The sequence below is a fragment of the Hemibagrus wyckioides genome, linkage group LG18 (assembly GCF_019097595.1).
Source record: "Hemibagrus wyckioides isolate EC202008001 linkage group LG18, SWU_Hwy_1.0, whole genome shotgun sequence".
NCBI lineage: Eukaryota > Metazoa > Chordata > Actinopteri > Siluriformes > Bagridae > Hemibagrus > Hemibagrus wyckioides.
The window spans coordinates 20,513,828-20,529,656 of NC_080727.1; the positions used below are offsets into that span (position 1 = coordinate 20,513,828).

At 40.2% G+C, this 15,829-nt stretch overlaps 2 protein-coding genes across 2 annotated transcripts; one reads left to right on the forward strand and one right to left on the reverse strand.

Annotated features, from left to right (window-relative positions):
• The first annotated feature begins 1,619 nt into the window (after positions 1 to 1,619).
• On the forward strand, positions 1,620 to 3,815 carry tmsb (thymosin, beta). Its single transcript, XM_058416375.1, has 3 exons — positions 1,620 to 1,770; positions 2,215 to 2,325; positions 3,598 to 3,815. Exons 1-3 carry the CDS (start codon positions 1,635 to 1,637, stop codon positions 3,630 to 3,632), a joined length of 282 nt encoding a protein of 93 aa, XP_058272358.1. The 5' UTR covers positions 1,620 to 1,634; the 3' UTR covers positions 3,633 to 3,815.
• A 6,647-nt stretch (positions 3,816 to 10,462) lies between these two features.
• On the reverse strand, positions 10,463 to 14,800 carry eif4ebp3 (eukaryotic translation initiation factor 4E binding protein 3). The gene is made up of 3 exons (XM_058416374.1): positions 14,507 to 14,800; positions 11,983 to 12,147; positions 10,463 to 10,861 (listed from the first exon to the last, which is right to left on the reverse strand). The coding sequence occupies exons 1-3, from the start codon at positions 14,637 to 14,639 to the stop codon at positions 10,830 to 10,832; spliced, it is 330 nt and encodes a 109-aa protein (XP_058272357.1). The 5' UTR covers positions 14,640 to 14,800; the 3' UTR covers positions 10,463 to 10,829.
• Between the last annotated feature and the right edge of the window lie 1,029 nt (positions 14,801 to 15,829).

Here is a 15,829-nt window from a genome sequence, read left to right on the forward strand (position 1 = left end):
TACAGAAGCTGTACTTGTTCCATCGCTTCTAATATGCCATTAAAAGGTTCGTAAAAGACCAACGATGGAAAAACTAACAGGACAAAAGAACCTAACCCAAAAGCTATGAAAGACAAGCAGGGAAGAAAATTGAAAATATTCATCAATAGCAATCAACCTTAATGTGAGGGGTTTTTTTTTCAGCCATGTGCTTGGCAGATAATTTAGAAAATGAAAAAGACAAAAAATGAAAAGAAAATGAAGGATAATATTAAATTGTTATATCTGAAAGACGGACAAGTTTGTTGCGGTGTAAGAAAAATGTGGAAAAATCCTTTTGTGCTTGCAGGCAGCTAACAACTGATGAAACATGGTTAAGCACAAGGTCGGTCCCCACCCAAAGGCCTCCTATATCATGGCCCTATGCAGGGGCAGCTGGTGATATTGATAGGCTTGCAGTCACCTCCTCCTCCTCCTCCTTCTCCTCCTCATGTGGAAGATCCTGAGACATTGTGCCATGTGTTCAGTGATCAACTGCTCTTCTCAGGGCCTTGAGATCAGCTGACACACACCACACCCTTCTCCTCTATTGTCTCAGAGACACGACCCAGACCTAGAATTACAACTATTTATTGAATAACACGTCAAATTTTTCAGTTCAGACTTCTTGTTCAGGAAATCTAAACAATAGGAGTCAATCTTAACGCTGTATGGTTAGCAACTGATACTAAACATTAAATTCTTGAGTTTTGTTCTTTTATGTCAGAATCGTGTACAATATTCTACAGGAATAATTTCACCCAAAAATGAAATGTACAAATTTTTCCCCGAAGGAAAGTATAGTCACTGAGCCATGACCGGTTTGATACTTAAAGGTTACTTCATTAGTGTTTGCATCATTAGCTAAAACGCCATCATTCTATATTTAAGCTTTGAGTCACACCCCATGTCAGAGCTAGTGCTGAGGAAATGATTCTACCTTTAGGGTGGATACTACTACTGTTTTTTTGTTTTTTTATCTTTATTAATGTTTTCATAGCTTTATATTGTTGCTAGGCAGTGTAAAAAATAAGTCAATTGTACAGATACCAGACCTGTCCACCTCTGCCTTTTGTCCAATGTGTGCTGGGACAGGCTCCAGCAGATTCCCGTGACCCTAATTAGGAATAAAGCGGGTATAGAAAATGGATGGATGGATGTACAGATACCAGTGTATCGGAAACCAGACTTGACACTTAGCGTGATGCCAACCTGCTGCCTCTGAATTTATTAGCATCGTTAGCCTTGTAGCTCCAGCAAAAAAGCAAAGGAGCAAACACCAAATATGACCTAGCCGAGGGAGTATTTTTGGGATGAAAGGAATGTTGGAGGGTGTTTTTTTTTTTTTTTTTAGGGGGTCATTTTTCTATTAAGATTATTTACTGTTTTGAAATAGAAGTTTCAAATATCAAAAATAGCATTCGAGACAAGATAATTAACAGCATGTAACCATATCTGAACCATGACAGAAATCATAGCAGATTCATGAAGATACAGACCAAAAAACCATGGCTTGAACTGAACCTAGACCACTGAACACCAGTCTGAGCTGCATCAACGAATCACATTCAGCTTTCTTTTTCAGAGTCATGAATATTTGATGGCATCACTACAGGATGGAGATGCACATAGGGCCAGGGCTAATGGGAATCCCCCTCCCAGTCCCATCCACACACACACACAAAAGCCGGCTCGTCTTACCAACCTTCACAGACGGACTGCAGCATTCACAGCTGACACACCCTCATCCTGGTAAGCCATAATCTATTACAGTCTGTGTGAAAGTGTGTGATTTTTATATCATATTGCTTTTAATATGGTAATAATGGCTCAAAATAAGAAGACAGAATAAGATGAAGGTTGTCGCTGGTTAATGGACATGAGAGAGAACAAAGGGGAAGCAGTGAAGGATCTTCAGCCGAACAGTGCACGTGTATGACCTGAACACGTGCTTAGTACTGTATATCTGTCTGTCCATCCACTCACTGCTTTCTAAAACCATTTATTCATTTCTTGCTTTATTTAATTTATCATGTTGTACATAATTAGAAACGTGCGTCTTCGTCAACCGCTCCATCTGTAATTAATGTGTTGATTCTGTGCGTGTGTTTGATTAAACAGATTAATCAGACGAAAATTAAGTCGGGTGTACGTAAAGTGTATCATATAAGTGACGGACGCATCGATTCTGTTTAGTCATCGCAGTCATGGCCGACAAACCCAACATGATGGAAATCACAAGCTTCGACAAAACAAAACTGAAGAAGACGCAAACCCAAGAGAAGAACCCTTTACCAACCAAGGAAGGTGAGGGTGGTTTTTCTTTGTCTCTCTATTTGTGCACTCACAAGGAGTCACTCACATTCAGATCCCATAAACGACCAAAGACAGTTCAGCCTCATTTGAAAGAGGACAAAGCGATACCTCGAACGACAAGATGGCCGACAGGATGGTGATTAAACAGAAATGCAAAATGGACATGAAGACAGTTGGTCCGGTTACCCACGGGTCATTCCTAATCTAATCAGCTGTGTGGCGTCAATACGGAGTGAAAATCCGCAGCTGCTGCTCAAGTCACACGTGTGAAATGAGCTCATTCAGCCAGCTGCTGCTTCCTCACATTTCTACACAAGTTCACCTCTATCTTGATGGATGCTATGTTAAGCTAGACATTAAAGAAACGGGGCTAACTTGCACAGTTTTTCCACATACCCCAAACACACGTCAGGTAAGGTAATCAGCTAAGGAGGCTATTATAGCTAGCATCCAAACCAAGAATACTTTCCTTGCACCTTTGGTGAAATATGTCAAGGGTTTAAGTAGAATTGATTTCACTGAATCATTTATTCGAATCGTTTTCTGCTCACTCATGTGGTCAAAAGAAAAATACATTGAAATAACGTTTCATAGAATATAACAAATGCAGGGTTAACTGTATTGTCATTCAAATCACTTTGTACAGTTCCATTTTCTAACTTAAATCTTATTTTTGTTCAGTAATCATGAGAATCCCTGCTCTTTTGGATGAGTCGTATTTTATTTGACTCACCTCACCACTAAGAGCCGACTCTTCCGACTCTTCTTATACTATTTTTGTTGCTATATTTTGAGCAGGGTTTTTCGAATAAATTATGGCATTGAGGAGATAATATACATCTTTAAGTTTAACAGGACGCTCATGGCAGAGACAAAGACACGATATATATATATATATATATTTTATTTAATTAAAGTAAGGACTATGAGGATAGAATTCACGCTAATGAACAACGTACACGTGGGAAAAAAAATAAAAAAGTCTTCCAAAAAATGTTTTATTAAAATTCACTACAGGTCACAGCATTGCCTAAATCTGTGGGGAAAAATAATACTGAGAGGAAGAGCAAGATTCATATGTCTTCACCTATAGAGTCGACTCTTTTGCTAGTTCACTGAAAATGACGTCGAAGCGTTTGCTGTCTTTTATGGTTGCAACGTTAGCATTTGGCTAAGGTTTTCAGTGCACTTTTTTTCTTAACAAAAGGCAAATGGTCAAAAAGATAAAATGTTTTTCTTGTTTGGTTTTGTTTATTTCTGCAGCTATCGAGCAGGAGAGAAGAGAATCATCGTCCTGAAGAGTTCAAGACGGAAGAAATAAACACGAGACATCTGAAGCAATCATTACACACCTGCCTTACGTCATGTAGCCACATAATGATTTCTTTTTTATATATATAATTTCTTTTTGGGTGATTGTATGAGTTGTCATTGAAATAATAATAATAATAATAAAAGTTTTAAAACTTGTCACAACAGAAGTATGGTGATTATCAAAGTTATTTTTTGACTGTAAAATCCTGCAGTATTCCTTATGACCGCTTGATGGCAGTATAAATTCTTAGTTTATGTATTAATACTGAGCAAAGATATACACTATATTGACAAAAGTTTTGGGACACCCCTCCAAATCATTGAATTCGCATGTTGTTTTTCAGGGGTTGGGCTCGGCCCCTTAGTTCCAGTGAAAGGAACTCTTAATGCTTCAGCTTCGTACCAAGACATTTAGGACAATTTCATGTTCCCAACTTTGTGGGAACAGTTTGGGGATGACCGCTTCCTGTTCCAACATGACTGCACACCAGTGCACAAAGCAATCTCCATAAAGATATGAATGAGTGAGTTTGGTGTGGAGGAACTTGACTGGCCTTTGGGATGAATTAGAGCAGAGACTGTGAGCCAGACCTTCTCGTCCAACATCAGTGCCTGACCTCACAAATGTGCTTCTAGAGGAATGGTCAGAAATTCCCATTATAAAAACACTCCTAAAACTTGTGGAAAGCCTTCCCAGAAGAGTTGAAGCTGTTATAGCTGCAAAGGGCAGGACAACTCCATATTACATTCATGTGCATGTAAAGGCAGGTGTCCCTAAACTTTTGGTAATATAATGCACTTGGAGATGGAAGTTACAGCTAGAAATCCCTTTAGAGGTATTCAGCGACTTTAAAACTATATTTTAAAAGAAATATCAATTTAATAAATAAAAAGAATATAAAATCAGTTTATGGGCAGTGACTGGAAGCTCGTAAAGCTTAAAAAACCCATTACTGCCTGAAAGCCACTGCCTGAGCCCATAACATTTAACTTAACTGTAGAATCAGATTCAGCCTCACTTGTAAAACACTTTGGATGAAATAATATGAGTAAATGGGACAGCATGGTGGAGAGGCAGGTTGTGTTGCAATCTCACAACTCCAGGTTCCAGTCTAGGTTACTGTCTGCGTGGAGTTTTACATGTTCTTCCCATGTCCATCCGGGTTTCTTCAGGGTTCTCTGGGATTTCCTTCTACCTCACAAATAAAACATAACAGTAAATAGATTGCACATAGGTGTGTGTGTGTGTGTGTTGAGGTGGCTTCTAATGGAGGTGCCATGTTATGGACTGGCATCATATCCAAGGTGTATTATCATCTTTAGCACTATATCTATCTATCTATCTATCTATCTATCTATCTATCTATCTATCTATCTATCTATCTATCTATCTATCTATCTATCTATAGATAGATAGATATGATGTATTATCATCTTTAGCACAATACCTATCTCTCTCTCTCTCTCTCTCTCTCTATATATATATATATATATATATGTAGATAGATAGATAGATATGATGTATTATCATCTTTAGCACAATATCTATCTATCTATCTATCTAGATAGATAGATAGATAGATAGATAGATAGATAGATAGATAGATAGATAGATAGATAGATAGATAGATTAATATAAAATCTAGTTAAATAGTTTTCACAGATTTATTATGAGGAAATATGATCAAATAGTGTTGAGGTTCTCTTTGAGTGACACGGTTGAACAGGATTAGGAACGAGTACATCAGAGGGACAGCTCATGTTGGACATTTGGGGGGACATGTTCAGAGGAGGGAGAGTGAGTATATTGGTAGGAGAATGTTGGACATGGAGCTGCCAGGCAGGAGGCAAAGAGGAAGGCCAAAGAGGAGGTATATGGATGTAATAAATGAGGATATGAAGCTAGTGGGTGCAAGTGTTGAGTATGCAGAAGATAGGGACAGGTGGAGAGAGATGATTCGCTGTGGAGACCCCTGAAGGGAAAAGCCGAAAGAAGAAGAAGATGATCAAATAGTGTGTGGTAAAATATGAACATATGATATCAGTCCAAACATTTGCATCTCCCTCTTTAAATGTGATATAAATGTTGTCTAGTAATTTGTAGGTCCACCCTTTGCCTTTCACATCTTTTTTATCATGTGAACATGTGTATCATGTTATCATGTGTAAAATTTTGACACTGAAGATGTCCACCACAAAAAAAAAACACAGGGGTGAAATATTTTTATTGGTGAACAAGAAGAAATGTGCTTGCTGCATTCAATCAACTAAAAAAACATAGAGTAGATTAAAAAAACAGCCCAAGCCATATACATTAGGTTTCACTCTGTTGGTAGTGAGGGTAAAGAATCTGTGCACTTGAGGTTCATGCTTCCCCTTGTGTCTCAGGGGGAAATGTGATGCTGGTGTTGGTATGCGGTGCTGTCACATTCCTTCATTGGACTGAACTTGTATTCTGCTTGGGGTAAACAGAATTTTTTTTTTTACACCTGATGGTATGTATGTTCACAGACACACAGTGTCGAAACCAGATATGCGGAAACAAACGTGTTGCTTGTATTATTTTAGATTCTAAACTGAATTAATTTCCTGACCAGTGGACATGCTGAAGTTAAGTGATTCCTGACCAGTGGGCATGCAGAATGTCACTGGTTCTGTGTATATTCAATGGATCCAGTGGCTTTAAACTTAGGAATGTGCTGAAAGGGTTGTTTCTTTCTTTAAGTTTCAACCGACAGATTCGTCTAGCTGGGGTCACTTGACCTTAGAAACGTACGTGACATACTTGAGTCACTGCACCGGATCCTGCTGGGTCATGTCAGCCTGAGAGCCATGAGTGTGTGATGCAATGAAACAAAAGGCAACAGGTGATCTTGAACCAGACCCCAAATCAGTGGGGTGTGGAAGAAACTATGCAGATGCCTCTGTTGATGTTCACACAACCCTGGACATAAAATCAAGATTTGTTACAAATAAATGTTTGCTATTACACCCTGGCATCCTGAATAGAGCGGGCAGCACGGTGGCACCGTGACTAATACTGCCACTTCACACCTCCAGGGGGGTCCAGTTCAGTCCTGTTCTCTCTCTATGAGTAGTTTTATACATCCTCTCTGCGTCTGTATACGTTTCCTACAGGATTCCACCTCCCAGAAATGCTGCTCCAGCCTTAGATGTGAATGTGTGTGTGTGTGTGTGTGCCACCAGCTCAGAGTGTATTCCTCCTTTCAACCCATCATTCCCAGGACAGAGTGCGCATCCACTCCAAACATGAGCAGTATAAAACTTTTCATTTAATGGTCCATGGTAGACATAACAGATCAGGGTATAATTGAAATGACACATGACAAAAAATGAATGCAGTTTTTATTCAAGATACACTGCTATTGAAATCCTGTATTAAAAACATGCACTCTCTCTCTCTGTCACACACACACACACACACACGATTACACACTGCCCTTGTAGCGTTCCAGACTTTCTGAGTAGCAGGTGGTCTGTTCCCAGAAATGGACAGAATGTTTGTTATAATGAATGCGGTGCCTTTCCTACTTTTTTCACTCGTTATTCTGTCACCAGGGAGGCAACATAGAAATTATATCTGATCTTGGCTGAGAGACAGACTGCGGACTTGGCTACAAAACGTACCGCCGTGCACACTTTATATTACTTAGAAGCTATTGTTTTGTTGACCCGTGTTTTATGCTTCATCAGCAATGCGATTTGTAATGCTCACTCCTTTAAAGTTCATCGCAAGTAAACGATCCAGAACCTCAGCTCTGAGGAACCTTTAATAAAACTTAAAGAAACTTTAGCAACATTTCAAGGTCAGGGCTGGAAGAAAAGTGCTGACTGTTTCAGAGTGTTGATAAAGTTCGAGTCTTAGAGCTAACACTATTCATAGATGAATGTATTGTAGAGTTTAACATTCCAAACTGGACAGTGGAAGAATACTGCCTGCTCTTCATCTGTCCAGTTCATTCTCATTGGAGCCTCAGGTTCTTGTTATTGGCTCACAGGAGTGAACCCCTTGTGCTGTTTTGATTGGATTTGTTGTGCTTTTTGAGATGCTTTTCTGCTCACCACAGGAGTGCTTATCTGAGTTAATGTCACCTTCAAAACTAGTCTGGCCGGTCCCCCCTTTCCCCTTTCTCATCGACAAGGTGCTTTCATTAACTGAACGTTTTTTGCACCGTTCTGTCTAGACTTTTGTGCATGAAAATCCCAGTTTCTAGAACACTCAAGCCAGATAATAGTTTTTTTTTTTTTAATATTTTGACTGAATGCATGTTGGAAAACAAATTAAAGGTAGTGTCTTTCATTTTTAAAGTATTTCTAGACACAATAATAGCCCTGTGATGGACTGCCGACCTGTCCGGGGTGTGTCCCTGCCTTTCGCCCAATGTGTGCTGGGATAGGCTCCAGCAGGTCCCCGTGATCCTGATTAGGAATAAACCATATAGAAAATGGATGGATGGATAGACACAATAATAATAATGTAATATTAATAATATCTATTATTAGTAAGCTGTGAATGTTTATCTTTATATTTATTGGTTAAAGGGTTGCCTCCTGGTGGTCCAGCAGCAGGATCCCACGATCTCATTGCCATGGCCCGGGATCGATCCCTGGGCAGGGAGCTAATCCAGCCACTCTCAGTACCAGTCCCAAGCCTGGATTAAATGGAAGGGTTGTGGGTTTGAGGATGGGCATCCAGTGTAAAATCTGTGCCAAATCGAAACATGCAGACCAAATGATCCACTGTGGCATCAGCCGAAAGTTACAGGCATCTTATGTTTTTTCTAGCCTGAAAAGCAGCTCTTCTTCCATTTGAAACTTCTAAAATCAACCAAATAAGGTAGCCACCATGAGTTGTATAGCAAATGGTGTGGACTGGACTGTTTGAAAGAAAAGGCTTGTCAATATTTTCTGTGTTTGTAATTATTAGGACTTATAATTATTAGGAATTATATATAATATATATATTATAATATATATAATAATATATATATTATTGAAATTATTAGGAATTATATATCATTATTAGGACGACGATGTTGTGATCGTTGTATAAATAAAGGAATCCTTTTTGTGTTTGTCCAAGCAGAACAGACTATGAGATCTTTCCAAGATGAAGTGATTATTTTATTTAACGTGGTGTCTTCTAGGAAGAATCAATACCTCCATGCCACTGAACCTGACCTGTGTGCTCGACCCCTTCAGTACAAATAAAACGAGTACGAATCAAACATCGACTTCTATACAGGGAAAAAAACACTATTTATTTGAGGATGATTTTGATAATAGTACCCAAGGGTGATGATACTACTTTGATAGCAGATCACAAAAGAATAGACAGGAAGGAAAAATAATATATACACCACCATTCAAAAGTTTGGGATCACTTGGGAATTTCCTTGTTTTCTAAAGAAATCCCATTTTTGTCCAATTCAAAAACAGATGATTTTTGAACACAGCTCTACATTGTCACACAGAAGCCCATTATCAGCAACCACCGGTCTTCTGTTTCAGTCTCATGTAACGTTTGCTAATCCAAGCTAAACATTTTAGAAGGCTAATTAATGGATTAAGGGAGCAATAGAAGTGGTCTTCTTTAGGTAAGTTTAGTATCTGGAGCATCAGGAGTTGTGGAGGGTTTGTTTACAGGCTCAAAATGCTCAGAAAAACACTTTCATTCTTTCCATGTGAGCTAGGCAGCAAGTGAACACTGTCCACAAAGTTGATGTGTTAGAAGCAGGAAAAATGGACAAGCGTAAGGATTTGAGCGAGTTTGACGACGGACCAAATTGTGATGGCTAGACCACTGGATCAGAGCATCTCCAAAACTGTAGCTCTTGTGGGGTGTTCCCGGTCTGCAGTGGTCAGAATCTATCAAAAGTGATCTAAGGAAGGAACAGTGGTGAACCGGTGACAGGGTCATGGGCGGCCAAGGCTCATTGATGCACGTGGGGAGTGAAGGCTTGATCCGAACCAACAGACAAGCTACTGTTGCTCAAATTGCTGAAGAAGTTAATGCTGGTTCTGATAGAAAGGTGTCAGAATACACAGTGCATGAAGGGTCAGGGCTGTTTCAGCAGCAAAAAGGGCAAGGTGGTCATAATGTTTTGCCTGATTGGTGTGTTTTAACAGTGCATAAAAGTTAAATGTTGTACACTGCTAAAAACGTTTTTACAGTCCTCTGAAGAGGAGAGTGGATAAAATGGTTTAAATATACACTAAATTAACATCCATCCATCCGTCTTCTATACCATTGTACCAGGGGACTCAGGGCTGGAAAGTCTGGACAATGTACCAACTAGATTAACACTCCCAGGAAATGAAACATATCACCCCAGTAAAGTTATAGTACCCCAAATACACTCAAGGTTAAACCCACTGTAGAAGCCATTAATAGATCAGCTGCCATACATGCAGCCCATTAGACAAGCAAGTCTGCTCCGTTAAATGATCTCTACCTGCATGGGAATCGTTCACCAATTTGCATAGTCCTCCTGAGACCATGTGTCATGATCATGTAATGCTGTTATGAGTCAGTATGATGCGCTGTTATTTTGCACTTTTCCTTCAGGCTTCTTCAGACAGAGCAGCCTTGTCCTGTCGGTGCAATTCAGAGTTCTGTTTCTCCACACTGCAAATCATAGGGGAAGGCAGTGTGGCTATTAAAAGAGTTCAAAAACAATCAGCTAGTGTCCCAGTGCATTTTGAGGGGATCACATCCACATCAGGCTACACACACACACACACACACACACACACACACACGGGTTTAACATAAAGCTGATCACAAGTGCTGTGATTTTCCAGGTTTTATTTAAAATACAAACAGAATGGTAGTCAATACAGAACATTTCCACAAAATGAGGTACTGACTGATCACCCTAACAGGGTTTAAACTCTCCACTTCACCCTACTGGAGAACCAGTATAAAAAAAAATCTTTATAAAACATCGTTACATTCATCTGAATGATAGACAAAATAAAGCAGGATTTTGCATCAAGGTAACTGAAGTGATCGAATTCCCAGCAGGAATCTTCCGTCTCAGAGTGTTTTGTTTTTTAATACAGCACAGCATGGGCGTTTTTACAAACCCGTGATCCCCATGGTTTCTCAGATCAGGAGCGCAACAGACAAACCTCTCCACAGGAGCCGTATCGTGCTCTCAGATGTCCAGGACAAACTGATTGTCGTCAGCTGTGGAGAGGGAGAGAGAGAGAGAGAGAGAGAGAGAGAGAGAGAGAGAGAGAGAGAGGGGGAGAGAGAGAGTCAGGATGAGATTAGAGCCTGGAGTGACCTCTCTATGAGTCATGCTCTGGACATGGTGTATAGTACACAGTAATGTTTTAGGAACCAACTTGCCAAGAGATCACATGCACTCGTGTTTGCTTTTCTCATGAAACACTTACCTAGTCTCCACAAAAGGTGACCTTAAGATTAAAAGACGTGAGCAAGAAGGAAGGAAGGAAGAAGTAAACAGTGGTAAATGCGGCCCTCTACCCAAAATCAGGTGTTCTAAGGGGGCACAAAACTGCTGGAGTATTAACAAGCTTCCTTTCACTGAAAGGAAAGAAGGATTGTTATTTTAGAGGTACTTCACTGTTAAAATTGAATACTGACCTGCTTGTTTAGTAAACTACTTGTTACTGCTCATATTGTATTATAACTGAACCTTTTTATTTTGACTCCCAACAGAAAAATATTGGCCCTATTGTCAGGACAGTGCAAAATCCGCTGAAATTTGCCATGCACTACGGGTGGCAGAGCAAGCTCCATGGGTGGGCGGAGCATCTCCCTTGTCAATCACAGGTACAATAGCCAATCACGTGCGTCTGTATGCGGAAAAGGGTCATTTATCCGAATTGACTTATGCTTCCTAGTGTGGCAGAGTTTGGAAAGATGTATTCGGCTGACTTCATGGGTCTCAGAAGAAGTCCTTCACCCTCCTCAATTGGTGCCTTGTACCTTTGTGTTCGGTGTTTAGGGTTGAGGTGGGTTTTTGCAGATGACTACTCAAGACTCATCCCAAGACTTTTATTGGTGATGTGTACAGTATTATCGTTTCATAAAAACACATCTTTTATTAAACCGTGTTCACCAGTTGGCCTTAGTTATTCAGTGTCGAGTTCAGAGAAAATAATTATTCCCCCAAATAGTAATCATAGCTGTACAACAGACAGAGATCGGCTTAAATAGACACCGAAGTATTTCTTTAAAATAGAGTTAAATGTATATGAAGCTCAGTAACAGGTAAACATGCTGACTAATCCAAATACTTCTGAATGAAAAGAGGTATTAAAAAAGGTTTTGACGCTCACCGTGGATGTCTTTCCGGTCCTCGTCCTGCTCCGACAGCTTGTCCAGTGGGTGTGCGGACAGCATGGTGACGCCGGGAATGTGAGGCAGACAGCACGGTGGAGTCCGGGCGATCGGAGAGTTGCGGCATTCCAGGAGAAACTTCCTGTCGTAGATGATTCTGGTCCCTGTAAAGAACACTGTTTAGGTAATCGAAAGAAGGCCAACATGCATCACTGCTTGGAATTTTTAACGTGTGTAAGATCGAGCCAAATATAATCATGGTGTCTGGAGTTGACGAGGTGCTTGGCCTCGATTTGCCTTTCACTGTGCCTTCCAAACGTCTGCACAGTGTTCCGTTGAAGGATATAGAAAAACATGTTGCGCAACACGAGCGGCAAGGCTGGTGTGGTAATCAGAGAGAGAAGGCCTCGTTGGGGTGCTGTGCAGTTGAGATTTTGTGCTGCTTATCTGATCTGTGCTGCCTTAAAAACAGTAAAAACCGCAAAGAGAAAAGGAAACAAGGTTATAAAGCGCTGCACGGGCAATGAGGAAATATTTATGCAGTTAGAGTGCCTAATTGTGAGAATCATCAGGATTTTAAACTGTACTCAGCTAAGATATTGATGAGTTAGTAATACCGAGCTCACTGGCTAATATTAGATTGCCACGTGCTCCCCAGCGGCGTTGTTTAGATGAGGTAAAGTTGTCAAATATGGACCACTTCTTAGCATAAATCTGAGGTTTTCTTGCGATGGCTCAGCGTTCTAGCTTTCTACTTGAAAAGAAATGAAAAACCTCCGTCCTCGGGTTTTATATCAAATATCTAAGAGTTCTAATCCAGCGCTAACTCTTAAGAGTTACAGTGCAATGCGAAAGAAAGGCGCCGAAAATTCTACAGCAAGTTATTTTGCTTGTAAATCTGCTGCTTAGTTGTGATTACCATTCCCCAATAATATACTTACGCCTTTAAGATAAGCTAACAGAGCTCTGTCTGACCGTTTGCACGATCATTAGCTGAAATTTTAGCCGTGCCATTCTAAGTTAGTTGTAGCCTTATTTTTCAGTCTGTTCAGCGTAGACCCTTTCAAGACAATTGAAACAACCTTCTGGCTTTAACTATAGAAACAAGCAAAAATCCATTTGTTTCCTTTGAAGCTCATCATCCTAGGAATAAGGTTATTTCATGAGCTATGCGTGTGTCCAGACCTTTGCAACAAGACTCCTGGGATATATTAAAGGTTCAGAGATGACCCGGCAGAGACTTCTAAGAGATCTTTCGCCAACGTGCTTTCTCTGAATGTTACTACTGAGGCTGAGGATTTATTATTAGCTTTACAAATCACCACAAGCAAGTCAGGGCAGATGGTATCTAGCCGTAGTACTAAGAGTGTTGTGGTCCAATATTGCTGAATTAGGAGTTCATTAGAAATCAAGATCAGGATTTTCTGGATGATTAAAAATCTGACAGCTGGACCAGAAAGAACAAAACAAGGGAATGCATGAAGAAAAAAAAAAACGTGGATGTTGGAAATAAAATAAAAAACTGAACGCACACCAAATCTTTCCATTTGTATTTAGTTTATAGGGTCATTCTTGTTTACATTACACCGCCATTTTCAATAGGTTAACGTAAGCAAGCATCACACTGCATCATATATAAACACAGTTTTGTCATAAAGGAACGTCTTTTAACCTAAAACGTGTCCAGCGGCTGATTTATTGCAGTGAAAAGTTTCTGGCAGTGTCTGAAAATTCAGTTTAAAATCAGTCGTGTAAAATTCACCAAAAAGGAAGACGGCCTAGAATTAAACCGACCTCAGAAACAAACCACGATGGCAAAACATACGGGATTTTAAAAAAGTTTGTTGAATTGTGTCAGGAGACAGGAGACAGTCTCTATAATGTCTCATCGCAGTTAAATCATAACAGGACAAAATGAGACATGAAATGGATAGAAAACAAAACAGCAGATAAAGGTCCAGCTTCTGTCCAATTAGCACACATTCAGAGTTCATTTAAAAATCATGACAATGTGAAACTATTTTCCAGTTGAAAAGCAAAAACCAGTTCAAGTATTGCTTACAAATGCATTCATACTGGGATAAAACAGGAAACTCTGATTTTTTTTTTTTTTTTTTCAGTTTCGATTTTGAGATCATTCGTTTGTTTGTCGATTGTTATGATTAAAAAATGCACGTGAAAACGTGTATGACGTCACACCGTTTTTCCTAATAAGGAAATTCTACAGAACATGAAAACGTGAAAATTGTGTTGTTTCCGGATGACTTCGGGCAGTAGATAGTGTTTATGAGAAGTGTGCAAGATATTTGGTGTTTGTTTGGTGGCGGTTTTATGGAGCGTTTTAAATACGTCGCACGTGAACTTCGTCCTCGGGAGCGCGCACTGACTTGTCGGTGTCGCGCGGAAAGAAGAAAAATTGGATACATCCGCAAAGACGGCAACTATTTAACACTTTTTCGCGCAAACCGGATGACCAGATACACCTTACAGAAATACAGGCATCAGGTCAGACTGGCTACTTGCCTCCAGGGGTGGTGGAGAAGACGGTGCCGCCGGGGGTCTGGCTGTAGGACTCGGGCAGAGATGACCAGCACTCCGGGTGAGAAGCGCGGCTCGGAATGGGGCAGCTCGATGACGCGTCACAGCTGGTCGACATGATGTCCACTCAGAGAAAGCAGGCTAAACGAGGATTAGTGGTTGACTCTGAAAAGCGACAGGTTGAACACTCCGACCTCTCTCCGTTGTTTACGAGTTCCCAGCAGCAGCGCGAGGACTTGCGTGCTGTGTTTAAAACACATCCACAGTGGTGACTTCGGCCTGCGCGCGCGCTATTAAAACCCGGGTTGAAGGGCGGAGCCTAATGATGAGGCAATGTTTTGACATGTGATTTGGGACGAAGCCAGTGCAACAAACTAATGAGGGGAGTCTTAAGAGTTGTGAAACAGCGTCACGTTATGGTAGTTTCTCTCACTCTTACCACTCAACTTTATTGTATACCGAACTTTTTTTTTTTTTTGCACTGTGTATTCTGACACCTTTCCATCAGAACCAGCATTAACTTCTTCAGCAACAGCAGCTCGTCTGTTGGATCGGATCACACGCCTTCGCTCCCCACGTGCATCAATGAGCCTTGGCCGCCCTTGACCCTGTCGCCGCTTCACCACTGTTCCTTCCTTGGACCACTTTTGATAGATACCAGAGGTGGACAGTAAAGAAGTACATTTACTTGAGTACTGTACTTAAGTACACTTTTTGAGTATCTTTTGTGTTATTTTTTCTGGATACTTGTTACTTCAACTTCACTCCATTTGAAAGACAAATATTCTACTTTTTACTCCACTACATTTCTGTCCAGGTCATCGAGTAGAAAGTAGTGACATTATTCAGAGGATGATTTTTTTTTTCACTTTTGTAGCATCACCTGTCGTAAAGTTCAGTGGTTTTTTGAACTCAATTGATCAATTGCTGGCAAAATGGACGAAGATATGCTTTGTATATTATACACCACCAACACATTGGTAATGATGTTAGTTAACACACAAAAACGTATTCTGCGTCCAAATTCTCATACTATGAAATTGTAAAAAAAAAAAAAAAAGTCCTAAATAGTATTCAAAATTAGAATTAGTATGCCCTAAATCGTAGTATACTGAAAAGAGTATTCCAAAAATTCCTGGATGGTCTACTACTTCCAGTAGAAATTCCAAGTGCAGAACGATGCACACTCTAATGGGTAATATTGCCCACAACGCATTGCATACAGGAGGGAGGAGCCTGGACAATGGTGTAAATGCGTATTAAAACGATGTAAATGAAATGTGGAAATATATATAACTCTTTGTTAAA

What these genes read in the sequence shown, in the direction of transcription:
- tmsb (XM_058416375.1), top strand. Translation starts at nt 1,635, where the DNA reads ATGGAGATGCACATAGGGCCAGGGCTAATGGGAATCCCCCTCCCAGTC. An exon ending in GCTGACACACCCTCATCCTG is followed by an intron (nt 1,771 to 2,214) that starts GTAAGCCATAAT and finishes GATTCTGTTTAG; the next exon opens with TCATCGCAGTCATGGCCGAC. An exon ending in CCCTTTACCAACCAAGGAAG is followed by an intron (nt 2,326 to 3,597) that starts GTGAGGGTGGTT and finishes TTATTTCTGCAG; the next exon opens with CTATCGAGCAGGAGAGAAGA.
- eif4ebp3 (XM_058416374.1), bottom strand. Translation starts at nt 14,639, where the DNA reads ATGTCGACCAGCTGTGACGCGTCATCGAGCTGCCCCATTCCGAGCCGC. An exon ending in CTTCTCCACCACCCCTGGAG is followed by an intron (nt 12,148 to 14,506) that starts GCAAGTAGCCAG and finishes TGTTCTTTACAG; the next exon opens with GGACCAGAATCATCTACGAC. An exon ending in GGACCGGAAAGACATCCACG is followed by an intron (nt 10,862 to 11,982) that starts GTGAGCGTCAAA and finishes CCCTCTCCACAG; the next exon opens with CTGACGACAATCAGTTTGTC.